General features: G+C 43.5%; 1 protein-coding gene across 2 annotated transcripts; it reads left to right on the top strand.

Moving 5' to 3' along the window:
• Positions 1-275: 275 nt before the first annotated feature.
• adgrl4 (adhesion G protein-coupled receptor L4) lies at positions 276-14,449 on the top strand. Of its 2 annotated transcripts, none has more exons than XM_084473405.1 (16): positions 276-335; positions 930-1,076; positions 4,507-4,656; positions 5,174-5,323; positions 6,050-6,120; positions 6,667-6,840; positions 7,400-7,583; positions 7,990-8,103; positions 8,439-8,638; positions 9,564-9,743; positions 11,169-11,372; positions 12,002-12,222; positions 12,558-12,624; positions 12,738-12,829; positions 13,354-13,522; positions 14,098-14,449. In XM_084473405.1, exons 1-16 carry the CDS (start codon positions 290-292, stop codon positions 14,158-14,160), a joined length of 2,232 nt encoding a protein of 743 aa, XP_084329531.1. In that variant the 5' UTR covers positions 276-289; the 3' UTR covers positions 14,161-14,449. The 2 variants fall into 2 exon arrangements, with proteins under 2 accessions (XP_084329531.1, XP_084329530.1); XM_084473404.1 differs by lacking the exon at positions 276-335 and adding an exon at positions 424-840.
• Positions 14,450-15,234: the final 785 nt, after the last annotated feature.

Genomic DNA, 15,234 nt, shown 5'->3' with positions numbered 1-15,234 from the left:
GCTCAGGAACAACAGCGAGAGATGAATGGGAGGAAAAAAAACGAAAAAAAAGTGTGTTTCAAAAAGAGACTGTCGTGCTTAGACACAAGCAAGGCCTCCTCATTCTGCCTCTGCTTCTCCTCCTTCGTGTGTGTTTCTGAAAGCTGATTAAAGATCAGGACAGGAAGGGCCAGGTTTAGGGAAACAGGAAGCCTGATGCGAGGAAACGGCCCACGTCACCAGCCGCACACCCACCCTCCCACCCCCGGTTGCCTCCACTAAAAGTGAAATCCTGAGCCAGCGCAAGAGTATGGACTCTTTGCTCAAGTCCCAGATGAAACTTGTACTTTTAACAGGTAAGGGCTTTTTCTTATTTCATACCACCAAATGATACATTATCCACATAACACGGTGGGCTTTCGGTACAGACTGATGCAACCAGCTGGGGTTTGGGGTAGTTTAACGTTTTTGTAACCAGATGTAACATACATCAAAACACTCCAGGTGGCGTGAAGGAATGGTTTCCCCACTAAGGGCCCAGCTCCCATGATAAAACTACGACGACACACTCACAGTGTGACCGTGGAAGAGGAATAGGAGCCGATCCTTGGCTGGCTTCCCCATGTAACCTTTGGAGAGCGGCTAGGATAGCGGTGACTAGGAGAGTAGCGGCTAATGTCTTTGACTCCATGGGGGTCGAGAGTTACCGGATTCGATCCCTGATGTCCGAAGCGGCCTGACCTGTACAGGGGGGGTCCTAGAGTGGGACTACCCCCTTAATGCTTCTTAATGACCTGTATCCCCAACTCACTGTGAGCCCCCTTCTAAGCAAACTGCTAAGTGAAACTAAGCGGCGGACCGGTAAGCCTGATTTCTACCTTAGCCGTGAGCCCAAATGCGTTCGCCCTCCCAAAATTGAGACGGTGTGTTCCCTCTGTTTGGCTGCGCAGCATGGCTCTGTGGTGCGATGAAACTGTGCCGCTGCTATGACATCTGCGCCTCATGTCACCGGCTGGCGGCGTGCGACTCCCGCGGCGGACCGAAGGGCTGCTACTGTAGCCGCGGATTCACCGGCGACGGCACCACCTTTTGTTACGGTAAATAGAAGCAGCCCCTCGCCCAGCCGTGACTGCAAAACAACCGCTTTAACACAAACAAACGTCTGGGGCCCGTGGGGGTGGGGGGGGCTGGTTCATCCACCGCCACGACTCCCTATAGTCTCTGTGTGTCTTTGTGTGTGTGTGTGTGTGTGTGTGTGTGTGTGTGCGGCTTTACACTACATTGGTGTTTTATGTGAGGATTTGATGTAAGAAAGAGCGATTGTCATTACGCGTGGAGAACTTTATTTCTGAAACATTAGGCGAGAGGTGTAATTGGGTTTTGTGTGCGTGTGTGCGTTTGTGCGCATATAACTGCGCGGGATGGCAAAGGAATGACATGTTTTAGCAAAATGCTTGACTCACAAGGTTGATACATGTATCAGTGGAAAAGTAATTACTTTTAGGCCTGGATGGAAAAAGAAATAGCTTAGCCATTGGATGATTTGAAATTGCAACAACAACAACAACAAGAGCTATTGGAAATAGATGCCTTATATCACAATTTTCTCCACTTCTCACATCAATGGATCTGTGGCTGTCTGCAGGTGTTTATCTCTTCCACCATTTTGAAATATTGGCTTTTCCTAAACTACTTGTTTGCTAAACATGACATGTAAAAAGATAACCACACCTGTTGGGTTTACAAGTGTAGAGAATTAGAAGTGGATTGGACACGTTGCTAAGTGAGAGAGAGGACTTGTGATTCTACCAGAGTAAACACAGCTTTTTTTTTGCAGAAAACATGATTAATCTTTTTTATTTTTTTTCTTCACTGCTAAACACTGCTTAAATTATGACTGTAGCACTGCCTTTTCCAGACATTACATACTCAGTATCACATAACAGTATTACTGCTAGAAGTAGTAGGAATACGGTGGATTGTACCACATAAATCCAGATGAAGAGTGTGGAAACATTCCCCCATCAGCCCCTATCCTAGCATCACTGCTTATTTAACTCTCTTTCACTCATCTCTTTCCTGAATTTGAACTCAAAACCCTCCTCCTGACATTCAAATCCATCCCCGGCACAGCACCACCCTAACTAAAAGAAACTCGCAACTCCCCAAATCCCACCCGCAGTCTGTGGCCTGCACGTCCTCACCCCCAGGACAAAGCTCCGTGGGGGACTGGAGGTTTTGCTCTGATGCCCCCGTCTTTAGAAGGCCCTCCCTGGCCGTCCGAGGGGCGAGGGCACCCTGACCCTGGACCGTTTTAAGACGGAGCTTTTTATATAGGAATGCCTTTAGTTTGTTTATCGTTAGCGTTTTGTAACATTTTACCACTTTACAGCACCTCAGGCTTTGCTAAAAAAATAAGCGCTTCATAAATATTATTATAATTATAATGATGAATAATATTGTTCAAACGATTGCATTGCATAAACTTTGGGGCATGAGGTTTGATCCGTGCACACCGTATTTATCCGTGCACACCGTAACAGCTGCGCTGCGGTTATTTTGTTAACAACAGTATGAAGTAACTTGTTACACAGCGACTACCAGCTGGCGTCCAAACATCAATGAGGTCATCTGGAAAAAAACTGGAAAAGCAAACAAAATAAAAATATATTCTTCCGTTACTGAACATGAACTTTCCGTCCCCCGTTCTTTCTTTTTTCTATGTAGTCTGCGTCGCCACTTAAATCGCGTTCTTGGTAGCTTTCTAGTTTCCTTCCATCTTTGATTTTAATCACGGCCAGGTTTAGACATCTCAAGGGCCAAACAGAACGGTGAGCAATCTGAGCACGGCACAGCCGCTGACCTCCAAACGAAAGCACAGACCGACCGAGGGGCGGGGTCTGGAGGGCTTCTGTGTATGATTAGCGGCGGGCCGACCAGACCCATAACACCTGAATGAAGTGATGTCGCGGCCGTTCCCTCTTTTTCTCTTTCTTTCTTCCTTTCCTTGGTGAATGCTATGCCATGGCGCAGTTTGTGGTGTGTGTGCACCTGTAGACTTTGCTACTTCAGGCTTACTCGTATAAAGCGACGAGTTGATTCACGGAAATCTCTCGACCTCGGAGAAACGCAATCAACGGAAGGGGGCTTGGATCAATCCAAATCACAGCAATTAGCGATCGTCTCCTCAAAAAAGTAAACCCCTTTATTCCATTTGTTTTAGTTTTTTTTTTTTTTTTTATCCTCACTTAGCGGTTGTTGAATCTTACGGAGTAGAGAGCACATTCTTGTACATTAGTTGAAGGAGGAGAAGACACCAAAGGGGGTTTATTTGAGGGTTCCTGTGGGTGCTGTTTGTGTGTGTGCGACAATAACGGTTCAAAAGGTTCTGGAATGTGGTGAAGATATTTCCCCTGAATCCCACGTCTCCACCCATTCTGGGAGCTCAGGATATCCCTTACTGGACAGGTTTTTATGCACAAAGTACATGGGGGAGGAAGACTGATGTGGCCATTATGGCTCAACTGAAAAGGAGACAACAGCAGAAAGTCTGGGAGGGTCAAGTCCAACAAAGTGGGACTGGGGGAAGGTCGTTTAAAATGGACGCCTTTGCAGCGCCACAGAAAAGAAAGAAATAGATGCTTTCTTATTCACTCAAGTGACTTATTTTTCTTTTCTTTTTTCCCTGACGACCAGAACCGATTTGAAAGGTTATTAAAGACCTTTTTTGCACAAAATAATGAAGACGATTTGTACAGTGTGGTATGCATCTCCCTCCAAGAGCGATAAGATGAGGAATAATATTCTCTAGGACTTACTAATAATGCAGCCACCAGAGGAGCAAAGGAATACGAGTCAGCCCTGTGATGGCGGCAGGTTTAATGAAGTTGTTCCACAGATTAATGATTTAATTAGTAAATCATATCAAAAACACTACCCCGAGATTATACCCAGAGGAGGCCCACCACTTAACTCATGTTTGTTTGATTCAGAAATGACTCTCTGTATAAAACAAAAGGTTTCATATTGTCAGCAGGCAAAAAACTGAAGCAACTGAGCAACACAAAAAGCCTGCCCATTGTCTGTTCCCATCTCAAAGTTGTACTTCTGCGTCTGTGGTTCTGGTCTGTGGCTCTTTAGCAAGCTGTGTCCCTTTAGCGCGGAAGGGACAAAGAAGACGCCCTTTTAAATAAATCTGCAAGGTTTAATGTTGTCGGCTATCTGCGATACGGAGGGACTCCGCGTCGGAGCTATCTGATGTAGCACAAAGATAATTGCAAAAACCACCAGAACTATTTTCGGAGACATGACGTTAGGAATAGACGCCGGCCCGAGAACATTTAGATACCACAACCCTTACACCCAACACCCTTTCCCCCCTCCCCCTTCCCAAGTAGGCCAGCAGCTTTCGAATCCTTTCTTTTTTCTTCCTCCTCCTCCTCTTCTTTATGCTTTCCTTTGCAACTAACCCAGTTTTTTCCATTTTATTTCCACGTATACTCTTCCTCCTCCTCCTGTTCGCCACAGACGACAACGAGTGCCAAAACGTGACCAATATCTGCGGAGAGAGGGCGGAATGCACCAACACCAACGGCAGCTACTACTGCACGTGCATTCCCGGATACATGTCCACCGGACCCGGCCAATTCCAGACCAACGACGGCACAGAGTGCACCGGTAACGTCCCTCCCCCAACCCCCCCCCCCCCCCCCCCCCGGTACATGAGGGGAGGACGCATAAGGACAATCCCAGACTGATTGGTCTGAAATGACAATGGATCGTTTAACAGCTCACTGTTTTGCTTTCATGCACGCGCCAGTGTGGCGTCATTCTCTTCCTAGCGTTTCAAAACAGTGCAGCACAATGCGGTGCAATGGAATGCAACACATTACAATATGGACACGTACACACAGACACACACACACACACACACACACACACTTAAAATTCCATTACGATACCATATTTGCATCTCATTTATATCGACTTTGTGGCTTTTAATCAGAACGACATAGCAATAAAGTTGTGCCATAAACACATCTCTTTTGCCGACTGAGAATTTAACATCACAACAGATTTACAAACGCTTGCTTGATCAAATGACGGCAAAAATACATTGAAAAAATTATTTTAAAAAATGTGATATGTTTTTCTTTTTTTTGTGACAATTTACAACTTGGCCGCGATGGTAAAGACGTTGATGAGTGCAAGGCGGGACAGCTGTGTGGCCCGTTCTCCAACTGCCACAACACAAACGGATCTTTTTACTGCACCTGCCAGCGGGACTTCAGCCCCTCTGCTGGGCCCGCACACTTCCAGCCCGACAACGGCACACACTGCAGAGGTACGCGGGACAATGATGTATATACTTTAGCTCTATAAATGCTGTGCTTCCACACATGTGCGCACACAGGCACACAAAGGCGCGCACACACACACACACACACACACACACACACACACACACACACACACACACACACACACACACACACACACACACACACACACACACACACACACACGCGCGCGCGCGCGCGCGCGCGCACACACGCGCGCACACACATTTTTAGGCAAACATAGACCCACATGCACGCAAGCCAGGTACACACCTAGGCTTACTCAAATGTAGGCACACATACAGACTCACATGAATACACCGCAGGCACATACACACACACGCACACGCACGCACGCACGCACGCGCACACACACACACACACACACACACACACACACACACACACACACACACACACACACACACACACAAACAAAGACATTTAGGCCCAAATGCATTCACACACACACACACACACACACACACACACACACACACACACACACACACACACACCACAGCATATTAAGAACTACACAAGTGGGAGCCTCATTGGAAACCATCATGCAATATTCATTTCCCAAAGTTTAAGGCTATTGGGATGATAAAGAAAACTGATATATTAAGCACCATACAATTTCCAGTGCAATTTAAAAACAATGTGTGAAATTATTTTGCCTGACAAAACCCACTTATCAACCTAACACTTTTACTAATTGTTGCTTTCAGAGCACCCTCAGAAAGACTGCCATGACAGCGCCGGGTGCCTCACACAGACTGTCAACAGAACTCTTGAATACGTGAGTGCTGCTATTCTCAATGGATGACGCTTTAAAACATAGTTGGACACTGCCCTCTGTTGGTGAGAATGTGACAAGACATGAATTAAGACAGCGTCTTTGCCTGACCAGAGTGGTCGTTTTTACAAGATATCTGAATCAAAGAATTCAAAGCATGTGAATTTTACGTGCAGTATAATTTTTTTCGCAGCAAAAGGGAATGTTATTTTGATTTGCTTTGTATTGCAATGTTATTGCTCGCAGCCATTCTACTCACCTCACTGCATTTCTCACCATTTCCAGATTTATATGTTGCAAATACATTGATACATTAATATCCATATAAATAGGGAAATTGTGTTTTCATCAGCATACCATCCAAAAACAATTCATAAAAATATGTTTTTCCCCAAAATAAAATGTTATATATTTATCATAAATACGTAAGATATCTTCTTCCTCTATCATAACGACCATCAACTTCTTGTCTATGATAGCTTTGGGATTCCAGAAAATAAAACCTCAAAGCCCAATGTCTCTTTCGATTGGTGTTATTCCTTTTTGAAGATTGCCAACCTGACGGAGCCCAGGAGCATGCTGGGAGAGATCGCTGTCAAGACGTCCGGAGACCTGACCTCGGTGGAGGTCATCTCGTACGTGGAGGCCTTGTCCCGCTCGGCCTGGCGCTTTGAGGGGAACCACGCCGCCACCGAGCCCGGCGCCGTCAACGCCACTCTTACTGTGAGTTCAGTTTTCCACCGTTTTTTGGTGGATGGGCTTGAAAAACGGTCTGAGATTAAAATGGTTTATTCCAATGATTATTTATTTAATTATCAAAATAATTTAAAGAAAACGTTTTTCAAGCACACTCCTATGTTGCATCGTGCTATTTATACTACTCATAGCTCACAGCAACGGAAATAACAGAACTCACTACAATACAATACCATACATAAAGAAATATATACATATGTACATACATACATACATATATACGTATATACATACATACATACAGACAGACAGTCATATATATGTCTATACATATGTACATACATACATATGTACATATGTATATACATATGTAAATACATACATACATACAAGCAAACATACACACCTACATTCTACACACCTGTATATCATACATTGAATGTGCCTTTCATCGAAATTCTAATTCATAAGATCATAATTCACACAAATGATATTACCATGTATAAAAACACAAAGATGTCCCACCCATAGACAACCAAAGGCGACAATACAACAGGTAATTCATACATCCTCTGGCGTTGGACAGAAACTGGTGGCGGCGGTGAACAACCTGGTGGAGAGGGAGGAGCTGGTGGCGTGGAGCCGGATGGCAGAGGACCTGAGGGAGAACACCGTGACCAAGCTGCTGCACACGATGGAGCAGAGTGCCCTGGCTCTGGCCCGGGGCAGCGGCACCCCCAGCCAGCTGGACATAAGAGCCAGTGAAATGGGTGAGAGGCCATCGAGTTATACTTCACACTGCGGTTCAGATGTTGACAGTATTTTACTATGATCCTAATTAATGGTGCCTAGTTATTTCGGTTTAGGTTAGGTTAGGTGAGGTTTGGGTCGTAAGGGGTCTAAGAGTGAGTTCAAATGCTGGTCATTCGTCATGGGCAGATAGGGGTGAAGAGCCTTTCTCGGTGGATGCCTCATGGTACTCCGCAGTAATGTGGGATAGAACCCAGGGTTAGGTGTCTCACATCCTAGCCATTAATACTACACCATCCAGCGCCTGAGAATCACCAATGTTGGATAGTGTGTATATATATATATATATATATATACGATTATTATTTAGTAGTATTTTCGAGATTCTTATGAGTATGTTCTATACATTCCCTTTCTGACACACAGAGCTGAAGGTGGTGACATTCGACACGGATCAGTCCCAGGAGCAGCTGTCTGTGTCCCTGAGTGGAGATCAGGTTAAGATTAAACCCAAAGATGGTCTGAAGGACCGCAGTAACGGTGAGACGTTTAGTCATATATTTATGTACACAAAGTATATTTTATTATATTGTTTTTGTACAAATGTATACATATATATATATATATGTGTATGTATAGTGTGTGTGTGTGTGCGTGCGTGCGTGCGTGCGAGAGAGTATGTGTGAGGGTGAGTTTTGAAGATACAGAACCGTTCTATTTTATATATAGATTTTTATTACTCGTGGGTCACAGCCAGTAACCTCCCGTGTCACCTGAGTTACAGTAAAAAGCGCCCCCGTCATCGGTTCAGGTCAGCTAATAAAGTCACGTCCTTCCTTCCTCCTCCCTTCGCTCATCGCCTGCCGGCCCGCCAGGGAGCGTGTCGGTGGTGTTTGTGCGATATGACAGCCTCGGTGACATCCTGAAGCCCACCTCGGACCCCGGGGTCACCGACTACTCGCGCTACGCCAGATCGGGGGAAATCACAGTCCACTCTCAGGTGGTCGCCGCCGCCATCAAACCCGCTGACGTCTACCAACTGGAACGCATCACGCTCACTCTGAGGCACAACGAGGTAGAGGGGGGCTTCGGTCGTCGCTGGGTGTAGAGCTATGCAGTGCTTGTTTTTTTCTTATTCTTAATAACTCTGGGATATTTGTTCCACTGGAACTATTGGGGAAGAGTTTTTTTTTGTCAATTACAGTACATCATTGACAATATTTGTTCCATCCATGTGTTTATGTGCTTTGTCACGTGAAGATGCACAGCATAATGATTACTGATTATAGAAGACTGTTAATACCTGTAATATTGCTCACATAAATAACTAATTTACTCTTGCATGCTTTCTAAATCACCGTCAACAGTCTCTTACAAACCAACCAGCCTGCCTTGCTCTCATAACATAATGGTGTTTTACCATTGAAATATGAACCATCTTCACGCAACGTTGAACCTTTCAAGGATGCATGAGGAATATATTATAAGGAATTATACACAAAAATGTACAAAGCCAATTGTGAACTTTTGCACAGCAATGGTTTGGCTGCAGTGGATGTTGACAGTTGAACTGACAACTTCTTCTTCCACAATTGTTTCCAATGGTCAATGTTTGTGCTGATAACGTAGAGCTGCAACATAATTGATAGATAGATTGATTGATATTAAACATCAGGTTAATATATTAGGCAAGGCAAGGCAGCTTTATTTATATAGCACTTTTCATACACGAGGCAGACTCAAAGTACTACACATAAAAACATGTCATACAATACAATGAAATAATCAAATAAGATACATAAGTTTAAGATTTAGCAGAAAGCTAAAGCAAACATGCAATAAGTTCAAGTAATAATATAAAATAGATGCGTAAAATAAAATAAAGGCAACGCAAAAAGATGAAAGTGCAATGACTGAAAATGTGTTTGTGGTACAACATAATCCCTTAAGGTTGCTCTTGAGGTAGCACACCCACCCATCCCTTTCCTCTCTCCATTCAGCCTATTGACGTGGACGCCGACGTGACCAAGTGTGCCTTCTGGGAGTATGACCTGGACGCCCTGCAGGGCCACTGGGCCACCCACGGCTGTGAGAGGCTGCTGGTCAACAGCACCGCCACCACCTGCTCCTGCGACCACCTCACCCACTTCGCCATCCTCATGTCCTCCGGGCGCGCCAACGTAAGTACGGAGACGCCAAGACGCAGGACGGCGGTCGGCGGTTCATACTAGGGCTGAACAATTCGGGGAAATAATTGGATTGTGATTATTTTGACCCAAATTGTGAATTTTTTCTTTTTAAAGTCCTTAATGTTCTGTATTATTCACTAAACAAGCAATACATCATTCTATAGTATGACCAACACAACATTGGAAGCAGTCAACATATAAACTGCTCTTTCAGGCCTATGTGTGGAGATGAATCGATGCATGAATTGCATGAACAACTATTGAATCGCAGCCTTTGCGATTTGCAAAACTTGTTCTATTATATTGCGATGTCGGTTTGAATACGATTAATTGTTCAGCCCTACTCACGGTGTCACATGACCGTACGATATGTATTGCACCTTATATGGTCACTGTGTTTTTGAGCACTCTGAAACCTTTCAACCTTTCACTCTGTACCTTTCAATGAGAGCTAGATTAGTAAATACTAAAATACTAAATAGATTCAGGGCACTTGAAAAAACGAAGTAAAAGTTTTTTAGAGGAACACATTTAAAAACATAATTGGACTATCATTGTTGTACAACAGAGTAAGCCCTCAGTCTTTCTTTCTTTTTTTATTTTCTTACTTATTTTGCACAGACCTTAAGGGTGGTTAGCCTTCAAATAATTGATTGCCATAAATAGTTGCCTACAACATTGTAGAAATTCGATTTTCTTATATTCATTCCCTTAACATCTGAACTAGAAATGGAGGAAAAAAAAATCAAACACACTCGCCCACGTTTCAATCCATCCAGGGAATTTCTATGAAAAATCATTTTATTCTGGGCACTTTTGGCCCGTTCAACTACGGTAGGAAAACCTCTGCGCATCATCTCTGAAAATGTTTAAATAGCTGTAGCCCATAACTCAGCCACCAGAGGGTGCTGATGTGAAAACGTACACAGTGCAGGCCCCAATCCCAGCCAACAGCGTGCAGCTGCGCCGGCCCGCTACCTTGTAACTGTCATCAGCGTTTTACTTGCTGCTTTTGCGTAGCTCAGCGCCTCGTTTTTTTTGGCAGTGAGCGCCTTGCGTTTTTGGCAGAGCGCCCCAGACGCCCGAGTTGAATAAAATGTCAACTCAAGAAAAAAAAAAACACCATCGTCGCTGTACATTCAGACGTGCTGTAGATGTTCCATGGTTGCAGCATTGCTCAGCTTTTTTCCCCAGGCTTCAACAGAAAGGCAGTGCAGTGTGCCTCCTGTTTTACCGCCTGCAAACGTTTTAGTTTATCTCCGCCTCGAGTTAACAAACGGCTTTAGATCGCTGTTGTGTTTGGGTCCTTATTTGATACGTTGTGATGCATTTCTTTACAGAATTTCACAACCGAAGCTGTATGAATCCATGTCTCCATGATGAACGACCCAAACGTGTTTTTATATATTTCTCCAGCTGGTGGCCCACTCCAACGTCCTGATGCGCATCACCCAGCTGGGCATGATCATCTCCCTCATCTGCCTCTCCATGTGCATCTTCACCTTCTGGTTCTTCAGCGGGATCCAGAGCACGCGGACTACCATCCATAACAACCTCTGCTGCAGCCTCTTCATGGCCGAGTTCATCTTCCTGGTCGGCATCAACATGAACACGCACAAGGTACCCACGCGTAGTAGGAGGAGGCCGGAGAAAGTGTGTGTGTGTGTGTGTGTGTGTGTGTGTGTGTGTGTGTGTGTGTGTGTGTGTGTGTGTGTGTGTGTGTGTGTGTGTGTGCGCACACACAGTCAAGTAGACACACACACACACACACACACACACACACACACACACATACAATGTTTGTCTTGTTGGATGCATGTTGATAATAACATTATTAGCCAGGATTAGTATGTTTCTCATTTTTCCTCTCTCACTGCAATGTAATTTAATTCACTAATTTAATTTGTCGGCACATCCCAGTTCAAAGTAAACAGGCTTTATTGTTTCGATCAAGCGTCTCTATTTCCAAGGCCTCGTTTTATATCCACAAAGATGATCAAAGAAATACATGCTCATTAAATGCAAACGGCAATTAATTTAAACAGTGATATCATAAAAGCGGTTTGTTCCAGTGTTTATGCCTTTCCCCGGTTTAACTTTTTTGCTCTCTAACTCTCCCTCTCCACCGCCCCCCCCCCCCCCCACCTCCATCTGCTTCCCCCTCTCTCTCCTCTGTCTCCTCCCACTCTCCCCCACCTTTGTCCCCCTCTCGCTCCTCCCACTCCCATCTCTGCTCTCTGCCTCTCCAGCTCTTCTGCTCGGTGATCGCCGGGCTGCTCCACTACTTCTTCCTGTCGGCGTTCGCCTGGATGTGCATCGAGGGCATCCACCTGTACCTCATCGTGGTGGGGGTCATCTACAACAAGGGCTTCTTGCACCGCAACTTCTACATCTTCGGCTACGGCAGCCCGGCCGTGGTGGTGGCCATCTCGGCCGCGCTCGGCTCCAAGTATTACGGCACCGATAAAGTGTACGTGGGAAAAAAAAACGACCGGTTGTTGTTGTTTATTTTATGACGCTGATGACGGGGGACAGCGGTGCGCTCTTTGGGAGTTCCCCGAGGACCCTGAGGACTCGTTTTCAAGGCTCTGCTGCTCAGCCTGTCAACAGGTGTTAGGGCGATTGCGGTTCTGCTGTGTCCTCCTCGTTGAGGGAAGGCTGGAGATGAAAGGCATCAGGGACCGCCTCCGCACAACGTTTTCACTTTATGTGGGGCAATCCACCTCAAGCTTGAGTGCTGTGTAATGGACACCCTTGTTAGTGTAACTGTGTTGCGTAACGCATTTTGTTGTGTTGTTTTTATAGGTGCTGGCTTAGTACAGAGAACAACTTCATATGGAGTTTCATTGGGCCCGCGTGTCTGATCATTTTGGTAAGACTATGAATTCAACGTTTATTTTGATCCATCCATTTTCCTTCTGATTTGTATTACTGTATGTTTATTAAAGACTACTAATTAAAATGTGTTTTTCTTCCGTCAATCAGGTCAATCTTCTCGCTTTCGGAGTCATCATCTATAAAGTTTTCCGACACACTGCTGTGAAAAAGCCAGAGATCAGCCATTATGAAAACATCAGGTAAAATCAGCCTTAACAATGACGGAAGCGTAAAAGTATCAAAGATGAGCTATACTAGTGGGTAACGAAGATGTGATATATTTCAGATTTTATCTAAAGTATCATATGATGTCATGCATTATTCATGTGATGCAGATGTGGTGTATTACAGATGTAAAATGTTATGTGATGTAATGCAGATGGGATGTAAAGCTTTATGTGATGTAATACGTATGTGATGTCATGCATTAGGTGGTGTCATTCATTAGGTGATGTAATACAGATGTGATGTAATACATTAGGTGATGGTATACAGATGTAATGTATTGCATTATGTGATGTAATACATTAGCTATCGTTATACAGATGTAATGTAATGCATTAGGTGATGTTATACAGATGTGATGCATTAGGTGATGTAATACAGATGTAATGTATTAGGTGATGTAATACAGATGTAATGTATTAGGTGATGTAATACAGATGCGATGCATGAGGTGATATTATGGTTATTATGGTGATGTAGTGCGCTGGTGCGCCCCCAGGTCCTGCGCCCGTGGGGCCCTGGCCCTCCTCTTCGTGCTGGGGGCCACCTGGACATTTGGTCTGCTCCACATCCTCCACGAGACCACCCTCACCGCCTACCTGTTCACCATCGCCAACACCTTCCAGGGCATGTTCATCTTCATCTTCCTCTGCGTCTTGTCCAGAAAGGTACGAGAAATTAATATTATGTATCGTTGGAAATATTTCAGAATTTCATCCAGCGTTACGTTTCCATGCTGTGTCTGTACATTCACATTTGACACGTTCACATATTGGTATGTTCACTTTTTAGAATCCATTCATCATACATTGACACTTTCATACTGTTGCTCAGTAGAATTTACATTTTTAACCGCGAGTGTCAGTTTAACCGCTGGTCCACCGGCAGTAAACATATCTTGGGCAGATATTAAATACCTTTCTAGATCTTCAAAACCTGTAGTTGTACTCTCATTATGCCATTTCTTACCTGCTTTATTGAGTCTTGAAAGAAAACGTTGTTTTCTTGTTTTCTCCGACTATTTATATTAATGTGGTCGCCGAGAGGCTGCAATTAAACAGCTCGACCGTGAAGATCTGACAAACAGCCCTTGCCCTTCACAGATTTAATTTGAAAGTGGATCACATCGCACAACACTTACAAACGCTTGCATTGAACAGTTGAACAAACTACAACATTTCACTACATACTACAACATTTTCATATTATGTTCATTAAGTTTTTCTTTTCTCTGACTGTCCAGGTTCAAGAAGAGTATTACAGGCTTTTCAAAAATGTTCCGTGCTGCTTTGAATGCCTGAGATGAGCCATTGTGATCAAGGTCAACACTGCATTTAACTGAACCTTTACCAAAACCACAGTCTAGTTGCATAAATGGATAGCACCGGTTATATAATGAAAGAAAACTATTCCATACAGAATTCTATGAAGTGTTTTTATTGTTTTATGTTGTACAATAACCTTTTTATTTGAATCATTTTCCAAAGAAGGCTTACATTTTTATCTTCCTTTCTCCTTTTCATGTATTTTCTATACAATGTTATGCAATGCATCTGTAATTGTTGTTATGGTGTTCCGGTTAATAAATTATATTTGTGTCACATTTGAAATCTTCATTTCTTTTATGGTAAATTATTTAAATAAAAGTAGTAAATTAGTGCATTTTATTTATTGCTTTCTTCAATTATGCATATACATTAGATCCTTTATTGTTATCCATATTCACTTCATTAAAAAACCTGACCAACGTTTTTGTGTCACCAAGGCCCATCTATTTGTTATTTTATGTTAAAACAAAGTAACGATCTAGCATCGAGGATGTTTCCAAACAAGAGAATCTGCAACTACACTGTTAAGGTAATGGCTCCATCTAGTGGAACAAATGAGGATCACTTCTAAAATGAGTATTCTGTAACTACTTGTGTCACTTATAATCAAAATTTTTGTTTTGTTTAGTATTTTTTTCATTTGTATGGCTACTGTTAATTACACCAAAGCAATGATCAATATATTTTCCATAATGGCCATGACTATATTATGAAAGCCATTTTCAGAGTTGCATGAATATAGGTTTTGTGTATCCAGCTATATATTAACGTATATTGATATTCATTTTATCTAACCAATTTTTATTTCGTTTATCAGTGGGCTTCTGTAAAATGATTAGCGTCCACTAAAAACATCTGCAAGTCTATTTGTTCAAAGTGTCTGATGTTGTCATGCGGCTGTCTGCCACTGCTTAACAGGAGTGTTGTTTATTTACCAGGTCGTTTGTGTCACTCTCACCGGTCATCCTGTCTCGTCCAAAATATCAAACCTCTCCGATAACCCAATGTGTTTAGTTTGGGTATTTGATGCAAAGCGGCAAACTGAATGGGAC

Source organism: Micromesistius poutassou, assembly GCF_964030765.1.
Source record: "Micromesistius poutassou genome assembly, chromosome: 9".
Taxonomy (NCBI): Eukaryota; Metazoa; Chordata; class Actinopteri; order Gadiformes; family Gadidae; genus Micromesistius; species Micromesistius poutassou.
This window is presented reverse-complemented; position numbering and strand designations above follow the sequence as displayed.